Here is a 14,317-nt window from a genome sequence, read left to right as displayed (position 1 = left end):
ATTGGACACAGCTACAATGACTGAGTAAGAATAACAAAAAAATGTGCATCTCTATAACAGCATACACATACACATATATGTCTATACACATCCATAATGGATAGGAAAGAGAACCAGGCTCAGAATCAGAATGAACTGAATTTGTTTCCCTTCCTTTTAAAACATATAAACTGAGTGAATGTATAACACTGGGCATGTCATTTAATTTCTTTGTACCCAAAGGGACTCTCAAAGCCTGTAAGTTGTAGAAAGTACCAAATCATATTAATGGACTGATTTAATCATACTACACTGATTTAATCATAGGTCTGACTAAATTTTATATCATTGGTTTAGAGAACTTCTCTATAAATAAACTTTCTATCATCACTGATAGGCAAGTATTTTTTTTTTAACACATTCTTAAAGCATTGCCTGAAAAACTGGAATTTTATGAGCTCGCCTAGAGTATCATAGTCAATCAATATGTATCCTAGACAGACATGAATATGGGTCTTTTTCATCTACTGGCCACATCCTTTCTCCACTATGACATGCTGCATTCACTTATTCTGAACCTCACATATACACAAACATCCCCATTCAGCTATCTTCTTATCCCTAAGTAAATATATATTTTATAAATAAAACTAATTTAAAAATTTTTCCCACTTCCCATCTGAAACATTATTAACATTACCTGAAAGAAAACTATTACAATTGCAGATGCTGCATCTTTGGACAAGGAAAAGTACCAGCTACCTGCCATACCCTCTTTCACCCCAGATCTATATATCTTTCTGAAAAAGTATGCTTATTAGCTTTTCTTTTATACTTCTCTAGCCCCATTATTCTCTCACAGAGGATTGTGTTGATATACTGGTTTCCTAAGGAAATCATACTTGATGTTTTTGAGCCCCAAATACTCACAGATGTACATTCCAAGAGTTGTGGTAAAACTGAGAAAGCACTGGATTTGGAGTCAGAAAAACAGACCCTCATTTCTGCCATTTAAAAGATGTCTTCTTTGGGCTCTGCTCCTAATTTCCCAGACTGTACCCATATACCATGCCAGAGTAGCCTTCTCATTCTGAAATTCAATCTTCCTCCTGCAGTCTCCTCAGCTTAGAAACTAATTTTGTTGCTGGACTTCTCATCCTGAAAATACATTCTTTCCCTTCTTTTGATTGGCTGATTCCTCCTAGAATCTCCATTTTAGGAAAATGCTCAGGTCAGCCATATCTTCATGCTTTTTTGAGCTCCTTCCCCCGTTAAAATGTAATACTCCTTGAATTGTCTTAGGAAGATTCTGAAGATCACCTGGCAGGATAAGATACTAGATACTGAGGTCCTTTCTTGAACTAAACTGCCAAGCATTTCAACTCTATTGAAGAGAGCACAATTCCATTAAGCTAATCACATTGTTTGAATACCAAATGTACACTTGCCAAAAAAAAATTATGGAAACCTCACTCTGGGCAAGTATTCACAAGGTGGTAGAAAAAGTGATACAAGGACATGCTTACTCTTAACTTTAGAAATAATTGCATGACATGGGAAACACTGGCATAGGACTACCCAGCATGGCATGCCCTCATCAGAGAAGTTACTTTACTCTATGAGCAAAACAGAATTGAATTAACCCAAAAGAAATGCATGATGTACAAAATTACAGAAGGTACCCCAAATGTTCACATGGACTATTTGTGTCTAACCCGTGGCAGAGCATTCCGAGATTGTTTTGATCTGATCAGCCACAGTTGGACACAATGTAACTCAACTCTAACTTAGTGATATCATTTTGGTCCTCTGAAAATAAAGGACAACAACCAAACACTCTTTCTGCTTCTATCTGTTGTCCCAGCACTTAAAACACAGTATCTAGCACATAGTGAATGTTTAATACAAACCTGTTGTTCTCTTTGGGCCTTGGGTAAATAATTTAAGTCTATTGCTATTCTTTACATTATTATACTTTTATGGAATTTGGGTTAATCTAAGTAGTAATATCAGACCTAAACACAGTCACAGTTTAGAATATATAATTCTAAATTATATATAATGCCTGCCTTCCAAATAGCTGAAATGAATTTATCTTTTTTATATATTCATATATATCATTTATTTTGCTTTGGAAATTATTTTATTTTCAATTTCCAGAACAAAATAATTTCCAAAACATAGTACAGTGAAAAAGATGATTGCACACAAAACTGCAAATTTATCATGTATAACAGAAATTTATATTATGTATGTTAGAAGCACTGTCCAAAGAAATTGGTCTGCCTTCTTCCTTCTTTCCTCCCATACAGACCAGTCTGAAATGCCAGGGCTTAAAGGTACTTGGTAAGAATAAAAAATACTCAAGAATGAAATCATTTGGAATACAATCTCTCTGAATTATGAAAGGCAATTTCAGACTCAGCTAAGGGAGGTCACTAATTTACCTAAAACCTAATCATACCATTCAGAGATCATCATTTCATTGGGTTCTTCTTTTTTTTTTTAATAAAAAGATAAATAGGGTAAAGAATAGGTTGAAGCAAATTTTAGCAGAAACATCCCACTAAGAAGGGCTTCTAAGTCTTGCTCTTATATAACATGTCACTGGTATTAATAAATATACACACACATAAAATACATATGTACCCACATGGACACACTATAATACATATGCACTTATGTATTTTACATATATACACACATGCATATGTTTATGTGTGTGTATGTATATGTATATATCTATATATAGATCTCCAGGCCTCAGAGTCAGGGAATCTTAGGAAGTTGCATGTTACACTTGCCAAATGCCCTTCATAATAATAAAAAATTGAATTCATAGAAAGGATATATTAAACAATTATTACATATCTGTCACTGTGCTAAGCACTGAGTATACAAATATAAGCAATCAAGACAAGTCCTGACTTCAAGGAGCTTACATTCTAACAGAAATAAGTAACTAGAAGAGAAGACAGTAATAACTCATTCAGGGTTGTGGTTTGGAGATGTCCAAAAAAGAAATGAAGATAACCTTTATACAAAATTTTTGTTTTACAAAGAACTTTCCTTATATCAAATATATAAGTTTTTCATTATAGTTTATTATATGTAAGTATAAATGTGTATTGTATGTGTGTATACCCATAAGGAAACATTCTCAGAGGGATTAATTGACTTTTCCACAGACACATAGATATTAAGTTCACTGGTTGAAATTGAACTCATATTATTTTATTCCAAGTCCAATGTTCTTTCCATATCCCATGTTGTCTTTCATAATATCAGATATAGCAAAGCTTACCTGTGCCAAAACTTTCTTCTCCACACAGAGAACATCTTCCAGAGTCCATCAGATTTGAAAAGAATTTCCAACCTGCTGGGGTCTCATATACAGGGACTTTTAGTGATTTGGCCACCCTAAAAAAAAGAAGAAAAAGTAATACAGCAGTTAATTCATAGACTCCTTTCCTTTTCTTTGTATAAATAAAGGCACCCAGAAATTATTGAATGAGTGCCTATTGTTCATAAGTTTATGGGCAGCACTTGACAATTTATATTGAGAAATGGGGAAGCTGTTTAATTTAGTAGTTATTTGAGATCAAATTCTACCTGTAATATTCAATAATCCTGTGATCAAGGACATAAATTCTCCATACCATAATTCCCTTATTTATTTTTATTTTATAATAACTTTTTATTGACAGAACAGATGCCAGGGTAATTTTTTACAATATTATCCCTTGCACTCACTTCTGTTCCGATTTTTCCCTTCTCTCCCTCCACCCTCTCCCCTAGATGGCAAGCAGTCCTCTATATGTTAAATATGTTGCAGTATATCCTAGAAACAATATATATGTGCAGAACTGAACAGTTCTTTTGTTGCAGAGGGAGAATTGGATTCAGAAGGTAAAAATAAACTGGGAAGAAAAACAAAAATGCAAATAGTTTACATTCATTTCCCAGTGTTCTTTCATTGGGTGTAGCTGCTTCTGTCCATCATTTATCAATTGAAACTCAGTTAGATCTTCTCTTTGTCAAAGAAATCCACTTCCATCAGAATACATCCTCATACAGTATTGTTGTTGATGTATATAACGATCTCCTGGTTCTGCTCATTTCACTTAGCATCAGTGCATGTAAGTTTCTCCAAGCCTCTCTGTATTCATCCTGCTGGTCATTTCTTACAGAACAATAATATTCCATAACATTCATATACCACAATTTACCCAACTATTCTCCAATTGATGGGCATCCATTCAATTTCCAGTTTCTAGCCACTACAAACAGGGCTGCCACAAACATTTTGGCACATACAGGTCCCTTTCTTTTCTTTAGTATTTCCTTGGGATATAAGCCCAGAAGTAACACTGCTGGGTCAAAGGGTATGCAGAGTTTGATAACTTTTTGGGCATAATTCCAGATTGCTCTCCGGAATGGTTGGATTCGTTCACAACTCCACCAACAATGCATCAGTGTCCCAGTTTTCCCGCATCCCCTCCAACATTCATCATTATTTTTTCCTGTCATCTTAGCCAATCTGACAGGTGTGTAGTGGTATCTCAGAGTTGTCTTCATTTGCATTTCTCTGATCAATAGTGATTTGGAACACTCTTTTATATGAGTGGTAATAGTTTCAATTTCATCATCTGAAAATTATCTGTTCATATCCTTTGACCATTTATCAATTGGAGAATGGCTCGATTTCTTATAAATTAGAGTCAATTATCTATATATTTTAGAAATGAGGCCTTTATCAGAACCTTTAACTGTGAAGACGTTTTCCCAGTTTGTTGCTTCCCTTCTAATCTTGTTTGCATTAGTTTTGTTTGTACAAAGGCTTTTTAATTTGATATAATCACAGTTTTCTATTTTGTGATCAGTAATGATCTCTAGTTCATCTTTGGTCACAAATTTCTTTCTCCTCCACAAGTCTTGAGAGATAAACTATCCTATGTTCCTCTAATTTATTTATCATCTCATTCTTTATGCCTAAATCATGGACCCATTTTGATCTTATCTTGGTATACAGTGTTAAGTGTGGGTCCATGCCTAATTTCTGCCATACTAATTTCCAGTTATCCCAGAAGCTTTTATCAAATAATGAATTCTTATCCTAAAAGTTAGGATCTCTGGGTTTGTCAAACACTAGATTGCTATAGTTGACTATTCTGTCTTGTGAACCTAACCTATTCCACTGATAAACTAATCTATTTCTTAGCCAATACCTAATGGTTTTGGCAACTGCTGCTTTATAATATAGTTTTAGGTCAGGTACAGCTAGGCCACCTTCATTTGATTTTTTTTTTCATTAATTCCCTTGAGATTCTCGACTTTTTATTGTTCCCTATGAATTTTGTTGTTATTTTTTCTAGATCATTAAAATATTTTCTTGGAAGTCTGATTGGTATAGTACTAAATAAATAGATTAGTTTAGGGAGTATTGTCATCTTTATTATATTCACTCGGCCTATCCAAGAGCACTTAATATTTTTCCAATTATTTAAGTCTGACTTTATTTGTGTGGAAAGTTTTTTGTAATTTTTCTCATATAATTCCTGACTTTCCTTTGGTAGATAGATTCCCAAATAGTTTACGCTGTTGACAATTATTTTGAATGGAATTTCTCTTTGTATCTCTTGCTGTTGGATTTTGTTGGTGATGTATAAAAATGCTGAGGATTTATGAGGATTTATTTTGCATCCTGCAACTTTGCTAAAGTTATAAACTATTTCTAATAGCTTTTTAGTAGAATCTCTGGGGTTCTCTAGGTATACCATCATATCATCTGCAAAGAGTGATAGTTTGGTTTCCTCATTGCCTACTCTAATTCCTTTAATCTCTTTGTTGACTTTTATTGCAGAGGCTGTGTTTCTAACACAATATTGAATAATAATGGTGATAGTGGGCAATCTTGTTTCACTCCAGATCTCACTGGAAAGGTTCCAGTTTTTCCCCATTGCATATGATGCTTGCTGATGGTTTTAAATATATGCTCCTGACTATTTTAAGGAAAAGTCCATTTATTCCTATACTCTCAAGTGTTTTTATTAGGAAGGGATGTTGGATTTTATCAAATGCTTTTTCTGCTTCTATTGAGATGATCATATGGTTTTTGTTTGTTTGGTTATTGATATAGTCGATTATGCTAATAGTTTTCCTAATATTGAACCAACCCTGCATTCCTGGTATAAATCCTACCTGGTCATAGTGTATTATTCTGGGGATGATTTTCTGTAATCTTTTTGCCAATATTTTATTTAAGATTTTAGCATCAATATTCATTAGGGAGATTGGTCTATAATTTTCTTTCTCTGTTTTCAGCCTACCTGGTTTAGGTATCAGTACCATGTCTGTGTTGTAAAAGGAGTTTGGTAGGACTCCTTCAATCCCTATTTTACCAAATAGTTTATATAGCATTGTGGCTAATTGTTCTTTAAATGTTTGGTAGAATTCACATGTAAATCCATCTGGTCCTGAGGATTTTTTTCTTAGGGAGTTGGTTGATAGCTTGTTCTATTTCTTTTTCTGAGATGGGACTGTTTAGGATATTTACTTCTTCCTCTGTTAGTTTGGGCAAGCTATATTTTTGAAGGTATTCTTCCATTTCATTTAAGTTGTCGAATTTATTGGCATAAAGTTGGGCAAAGTAACTCCTAATTATTGCTCTAATTTCCTCTTCGTTAGTGGCGAGTTCTCCCTTTTCATTTTTAAGACTAACAATTTGATTTTCCTCTTTCCTTTTTTAAATCATATTTACTTAGGGTTTGTCTATTTTGTTGGTTTTTCCATAGAACCAATTCTTAATTTTATTAATTAATTCAGTAGTTTTTTTTTTTTTTTACTTTCAATTTTATTGATCTCTCCTTTTATTTTTAGAATTTCAAGTTTAGTGTTTGACTGGGGGGGGTTTAATTTGTTCCTTTTCTAGCATTTTTAGTTGCAAGCCCAATTCATTGACCTTTTCTTTCTCTGTTTTATGCAAGTAGGCCTCTAGAGATATGAAATTTCCCCTTATTACCACTTTGGCTGCATCCCATACATTTTGGTATGATGTCTCATTATTGTCGTTTTCTTGGGTGAAGTTACTAATTATGTTTATGATTTGCTGTTTCACCCAATCATTCTTTAGTATGAGATTATTTAGTTTCCAATTATTTTTTGGTCTACTTTCCCCTGGCTTTTTGTTGAATGTAATTTTCATTGCATCGTGGTCTGAAAAGGATGCATTTACTATTTCTGCCTTACTGAATTTGACTTTGACGTTTTTATATCCTAATATATGGCCAATTTTTGTATAGATTCCATGAAGTGCTTAAAAGAAAGTGTACTCCTTTCTGTCTCCATTTAATTTTCCCCAGAGATCTATCATATCTAACTTTTCTAGTATTCTATTTACCTCTTTGACTTCTTTCTTATTTATTTTGTGGTTTGATTTATCTAATTCTGAGAGTACAAGGTTGAGATCTCCCATTATTATAGTTTTGCTGTCTATTTCTTTTTGCAGGTCTCTTAATTTCTCTTTTAAGAATTTAGATGCTACACCACTTGGTGCATATATGTTTAATATTGGTATTGCTTCAGTATCTATGCCCTTTAGCAAGATATAGTGCCCTTTCTTATCTCTTTTAATTAGATCAATTTTTGCTTTAGCTTGGTCTGAGATCAGGATGGCTACCCCTGCTTTTCTGACTTCACCTGAAGCATAGTAGATTCTGCTCCTACCTTTTACCTTTACTTTGTATGTATCGCCCTGCTTCAGGTGTGTTTCCTGTAAACAACATATTGTAAGATTCTGGCTTTTAATGCATTCTGCTAACCGCTTCCTCTTTATGGGGGAGTTTACCCCATTCACATTTATGGTTAAAATTACCAATTCTGTATTACTTGACATGTTGTTAACCCCTGTTTATGCTTTTCTCCCTTCTTTCCCCCTTCCTCCCCTTCCCAGTATTAAGCTTATGAGCACCACTTGCTTCTCACAGCCCTCCCTTTTTAGTATTCCTCCCTCCACCTTAGAGTTCCTCCCCCTATCTTACTCCTTTCCCTCACAGTTTCTGTATTCCCTTTCGCTTAGCTTATTCCTTCCCTTTTCACTTTTCCCTTCTCACTTTTCAATGAGGTAGGAGAAGTTTCACCATAAATTGAATATGTCTAAAATTTTTCTTTTAAAGCCAATTCTGATGGCAGTAAGATACCCACTATATCCATCCCCCTTCATTCTTTCTCTCAGATATAATCGGTTTCCTTTACCTCTTTGTTAGATGTAGTACCCCCACTTTACCCTTTTTCGGTACAATGTCCTTTCCATTTCTAGTTTCAAGAACAAGGTATATATGTATTCTTTATACATCTTTATAGGAGAAATATGGTTCCCAAGATTTCTTTTTACATTTTTAGGTTTCTCTTGAGTTCTATATTTGTAGATCAAACTTTTTGTTAAGTTCTGGTTTTTTCATCAAAAATAGGTGAAATTCACTTATTTCATTGAATGTCCATCTTCTTCCCTGGAAAAAGTTGCTCATTCTGGCTGGGTAAGTTATTTTTGGTTGCATACCAAATTCATTAGCCATTCAATCTTTTAATGTGGATGCTGCTAGATCCTAGGTAATTCTTATTGTGGCTCCTCTATATTTGAATTGGGTTTTTCTAGCCACTTGCAGTATTTTTTCCTTTGTCTGAGGGTTCTGGCATTTGGCCACTATATTTCTTGGTGTTTTGATTTTAGGATCCCTTTCAGTAGGTGATTGATGAATTCTTTCAGTGTCTATTTTACCCTCTGTTTCTATGACTTGTGGGCAGTTCTCTTTGATAATTTCCTGGAAAACAGTGTTCAGGCTCTTTTTTTCATCATATTTTTCTGGGAGTTCAATAATTCTCAGATTGTCTCTCCTGGATCTATTTTCCAGGTCTGTTGTTTTCCCAAGAAGGTATTTCACATTTTTTTCCATTGTTTGATTTTTTTTTTGGTTTTGCTTGAATAATTCTTGGTGTCTCCTCGAGTCATTAAATTCCATTTGTTCGATTCTGATTTTTAATGAAGCATTTTCTTCACTCACTTTTTAAATATCTTTTTCTAATTGTCCAATTGAGTTTTTAAGTGAGTTGTTTTGTTCTATGGAATTTTTTTCCATTTCTCCAATTTTATTTTTTAGAGAGCTATTTTCTGTTTCCAGTTCACTAATTCTATTTTTCAACGATTTGATTTCTTTATCCACTGTGTCTTTAAATGTGTGGGATGACTTCTCACAAGCTTCTCACAAAAGAGCTAGAAGAAAAATTGGAAAAGGATAGGGAGGCTTTGCAGACTCTCTTGCCAAGCCTCCCTATCCTTTTCCCATTTTTCTTCTAGCTCTCTTGTGAGAGCCTTTTTAATTTCTTCTATGACATTCATCTGTGCTGAGGAACAGATGATCTCCTCCTTTGGGGATTCAGCTGGAGACAGTCTGTTTTTAGTCTTCTAGGGGTTTAGAGTCTACTCTCTATCCATATAGAAGCTGTCAAGGATTAAGGTCCATTTCAATTTTTTGCTCATTTTGTCAGAGAAAAATCAAATAAAAACTAGCAAAGAAAAAAAAGAAAAAAACCCAAAAGGAATCTGCTTTTTTTGGGGGAGGGGCTGGATGGTGTTACCGAGCTTCCTCTACACACTGTGGGGGGCAGCACTCTGAGACTCTGAGAGTGTGCTGAGACACTGTGGGGGTGAGGTGGCCAGGTCCAAGAGACTCCAGCTGTTTGGGGTTGTATTCTTCAACTCCCGCCCCCCCCCCCCCACTCCGTTTTAGCATCTCTGCTTGTCTGAAGACTTGCTGCCAGTTCAAAGTATTTAATCCTGTAGCAAAGCTCTCCCTGCAGAGATGGCTGAGATCACACTCCACCCACTCTGGTCTGCTCAGCTGTGAGCTGCCTGCTGGGCTTTCACTACAGCAGACTGCCCTCAGCCTGCACCCGATCTAAAACCATCCCCGCCCTCAAGCAAAAATCAGACCTTTCCTGGTGAATTTCAAGGATGTCTTCTCTTGGTAACTATTTGTGTGTGTGTGTGTGTGTGTGTGTGTGTGTGTGTGTGTGTGTTTTCAGTCAAGCTTTAATTCAGAGGCTTGTCATGAAATGGATTCTAAGGGAAAATGCGCAGCTTACACAGCTGTTTGCCTCCTCTCTGCCATCTTGGCCCCATAATTCCTTTATTTAAAATGGAAATAATATTATCTGCAGAACTTAACTCACAGAGTTGTGAGACTCAGCTGTGATAAAATATTTAAATCATTTTGTAACCCTTAAAGGACTATATAAGTGATAAATTAAATGTTATTGCCATTATTATAAAGTTCAGGATATCATACCATGGAAAGTGATTAATTAAACCAATAAATTATATCTGAATTTCTCCTTTATAGCAATGATTCATGATCATGTTCCTATGGATCTAAAGATATAATATAAATAATGAGAAGGCTAAACCATCTCTAAGCTTCCTTCACTTTTAAAGCTATGATCCTCCATCTTAACTTACTGATTTGCACCTCTGTTTGGGATTTTTCCCAAGTAATCTACCTTCCACCTGTTCCTGAATCTCTCCTTCCTATGAAAATAGTAGTGATTTTATAATTTTAGATAATAGAGAACTTGTAAGACAGTAAGTGTTCTGTCCTTTGTTTCCTCAGCTTAAGAAGGCCCTGGATGGTGGGTGACATGGAGAAGAAACAATGGCAAAATATTGCATTAGATCATGGATCTCTCTTAGCAGTCACTGTCTATTAGAATATCAAGAAAATTCCCAGTTTAGAGGATGAAGTTCAAACCAATGACCCAAATCTCATTTTTTCATCTAAATTAACAGTTTTATTTGGCATTTACTTAGGCAAGATGTTTCCCAATAGTTTCCATTATTTCATCTTCAATTATGAATTCCCCTTTTTATTTTTGATACAATCATATTTTCTTCTCTTTTTAAAATTTAAAAATCAGACAAACTTTATTAGCTTTTTAAAAATAGCTCTGGTACTTTTTTTGCTTTCAATTTTATTAATCTCTTCTTTGATTTTCAGAATTTCTACCTTGATATTTAGGTAGATATCTTTTTAAGTTTGTTATTTCAGGTTTTAAAAAATAAAATGGCTAATGCATTTATTTTTTCCCCTTTTTTTTTTTAGTGAGGAGGTTTAGGGATAGAAAATGATTTTTTTCCTAAGGATTACTTTACCTGGAGTATCTGTTAAGTTTGGGTACACTATTGCACATTATTTAATGATATTTTCTATTGTTTCCTATACTTTGTTTTTTGGCACATCAATTCTTCAGGATTCAAATATTTAGGGTCTCATTGATTTTTGTTACTTTATTTCTAAACCCCTTATTGAATGTTATTTTTATCCAAACAAGTCCCAAGTATCTATTATCATCACATTCCAATGAGGAAAAAATAAACTTTCCCATTGATGTGAGAAACAGTGATTAAGTGATCCCAAACAGTGATTAAGTAAGGTTAAGACCTAGGAATTTTCAGAATTTCAAGAAATTTTAGAAATACTGAAAACTTGTAAGAAAGGAAGATTTCATATTTTTGAAAAAGCTAAATAACTCTAGATCTCTTATTTTCCCTATTTTCCCCAATATTATTTACTGCCATACCCCTTCTTGCAATAAGCTGTGACCCTGAGAAACAGTTCTTGGGATTATCTTTCAACACTTTATGAACAAAAATGATGTATTGTTTTAGATTACATTTTGCAAGAGTATTGTCAACAAGTAATTCAAAACACTTCTGGAACCCTAATATATAGCAGTGCACTTCATACTAACTTATTAAATAATCATTCTATATAGTTTCATCTCAATTGTCTAATCCTAAAGAGAAAATAAATATTTTCTTATAATGGTAGGCTAATGGTTTTCAGTCTACCATGGCTGCTTTTAAAATTAATAGCAGAAAACTGACTATGGTATAAAAATATTAAAGGTCAAAGTTATTGAGCCTATATATAAATAGAATCATAGAATCTTAGGGTAGCAAGGAACAACAACAGTCATTTTTATCAACTGTCTAGTCTTTGCAGAAATCTAATAGACAACATACCTAATTTAATCTCTATTTGAACATTTTAATTGCTGAACAGTTCTAACAATATTTTTATGTTCCCCTTATATTGAACTAAAATCCATCTTCCTTCTCATCAATCCTGATTCTTTTCTCTGGAGGAATGCAGACTAAGTCTATTATCTTTTTCACCTGATAGTTTTTTTAAATGTTGAAGGACAACTACTCTTTCCTCAGTTTAAGCTCCAAAAGCTCTTTCAACCATTTCTCATATGATAGTTTTCATGATTCTCACCATTCTGATCACTCTTCTCCATGTGCACTCCAGTTTGTCACTCAACCCAAACTGAATATTGATTCATCTTTGTGTATACAACTTTGAGATCTCACTTATGTTTTTAAATAGAAGAACGTGACATAAATTCATTGTTGGTAGAATTGTAAAATAATGCAACCATTTTGAAAAGCAATCTGGAATTATGCCCAAAGACTTATTAAAATATCTGTTATACTATTTTAGCCACTAATACAATTATTTGGACTATTTCCAAAGATTATTCAGGAAAAAGGAAAAGAATCTATATGTTCTAAAATGTTTATTGCAGTTCCCTTTGTGGTGACAAAGAGCTGGAAATTGCAGGGATGCCCACCAATTGGGGAATGGCTGAATAAGTTGTGACATATGATTCTGATGGAACACTATTGTGCTATAAGTAATAATGATTTAGAATCAGTGCCTTTAGAAAGACATGAAATAATGAAGAGTAAAATCAGCAGAACCAAGAGAACATTATAAAAAGTAATAGTAGTATTATTTTAAGAATGATTTTGAACAACTAAATCAGTATGGCTATTATAAATACCCAAATTAACTACAAAAGATATATGAAGGAAGATGCCACTCTAGAGAAAGAACTGACAAACAGAAGTATGTATTGAATAATTTTACACACACACATACACACACACATAAAACACCATATAACTATATGTCTAATGGTATCCATCTCTAGGGCAGTGGCGGAGAGGTAATTATGTTGCATATTTGTTGTTTTTTTTTTTTTGTTTTGTTTTGTTTTTTTTGTTTTTTTTTTATTTAATAATAACTTTGTATTGACAGAATCCATGCCAGGATAATTTTTACACAGCATTATCCCTTGCAATCACTTATGTTTCGTTTTTTCCCCTCCCTCCCTCTTCCCCCCCCCCCCAAGATGGCAAGCAGTCCTATATATGTTAAATATGTAGCAGTATATCCTAGATACAATACATATTTGCAGAACCGAACAGTTCTCCCACTGCACAGGGAGAGTTGAATTCAGAAGGTAAAAATAACTCGGGAAGAAAATCAAAAATCAAATAGTTCACATTCATTTCCCAGTATTCCTTCTTTGGGTATAGCTGTTTCTGTCCATCATTTATCCAATGAAACTTAGTTAAGTCTCTTTGTCAGAGAAATCCACTTCCATCAGAATACATCCTCATACAATATCGTTGTCGAAGTGTATAATGATCTCCTGGTTCTGCTCATCTCACTTAGTCCATGTAGGTCTCTCCAAGCCTCTCTGTATTCATCCTGCTGGTCATTCCTTACAGAGCAATAATATTCCATATATGTTGCATATTTGAAAAGAATAGCAAGTTGTATACAGTAGATTTGCAAGTTTATGTGAAATCATCTTTTTTATTGTACTATGTTATGGAAATTCTTGTTTTATTCCATAAGTTAAAAAATCAATGGAAATGAGTTTAGCATGACTTATTCTTTGTGAATCTACATTGGATTCTAAGTGATCAAAGTTTTCCTGATTTCAAAGCTAATCACTAAACTTTGAATTTTTCAGATCTTTCCCATGCTATACAAATTTTTCTTTTTTTTTTTAAATTATAGCTTTTTATTGACAGAACATATGCATAGATAATTATTTACAACATTGTCCCTTGCACTCACTTCTGTTCCAACTATTCCCTTCCTTCCCTCCACCCCTCCCATACATGGCAGGCAGACTTGTACATGTTAAACATGTTAAAGTATATATCCTAGATACAATATATGTGTGCAGATCCATACAGTTCTCTTGTTACACAAGAAGAATTGGATTGAGAAGGTAAAAATAACCTGGGAAGAAAAATAAAAATGCAAATAGTCCACATTCATTTCCCAGTGTTTCTTCTCTGGGTGTAGCTGATTCTGTCCATCATTGATCAATTGGGACTGAATTAGATCTTCTCTTTGTCGAAGATAGCCACTTCCATCAGAATGCATCCTCATACAATATTATTGTTGAAGTACATAATGAT

The 14,317-nt window shown here is 34.0% G+C and overlaps 1 protein-coding gene across 1 annotated transcript in view; it reads right to left on the bottom strand.

Annotated features, from left to right (window-relative positions):
- The window catches only part of PGM5 (phosphoglucomutase 5), a 286,144-nt gene that overhangs the window by 102,223 nt on the left and 169,604 nt on the right, over positions 1–14,317 (bottom strand). The window contains exon 7 of the mRNA XM_051961710.1: positions 3,284–3,399. Within this exon, the coding sequence (XP_051817670.1) occupies positions 3,284–3,399 (116 nt within the window). The remainder of the gene's footprint in view (positions 1–3,283; positions 3,400–14,317) is intronic.

This window comes from Antechinus flavipes, chromosome 1 (genome assembly GCF_016432865.1).
Source record: "Antechinus flavipes isolate AdamAnt ecotype Samford, QLD, Australia chromosome 1, AdamAnt_v2, whole genome shotgun sequence".
Taxonomy (NCBI): Eukaryota; Metazoa; Chordata; class Mammalia; order Dasyuromorphia; family Dasyuridae; genus Antechinus; species Antechinus flavipes.
The sequence above is the reverse complement of the archived record's forward strand: the minus strand, read 5'-3'. Positions and strand labels throughout refer to the sequence as shown.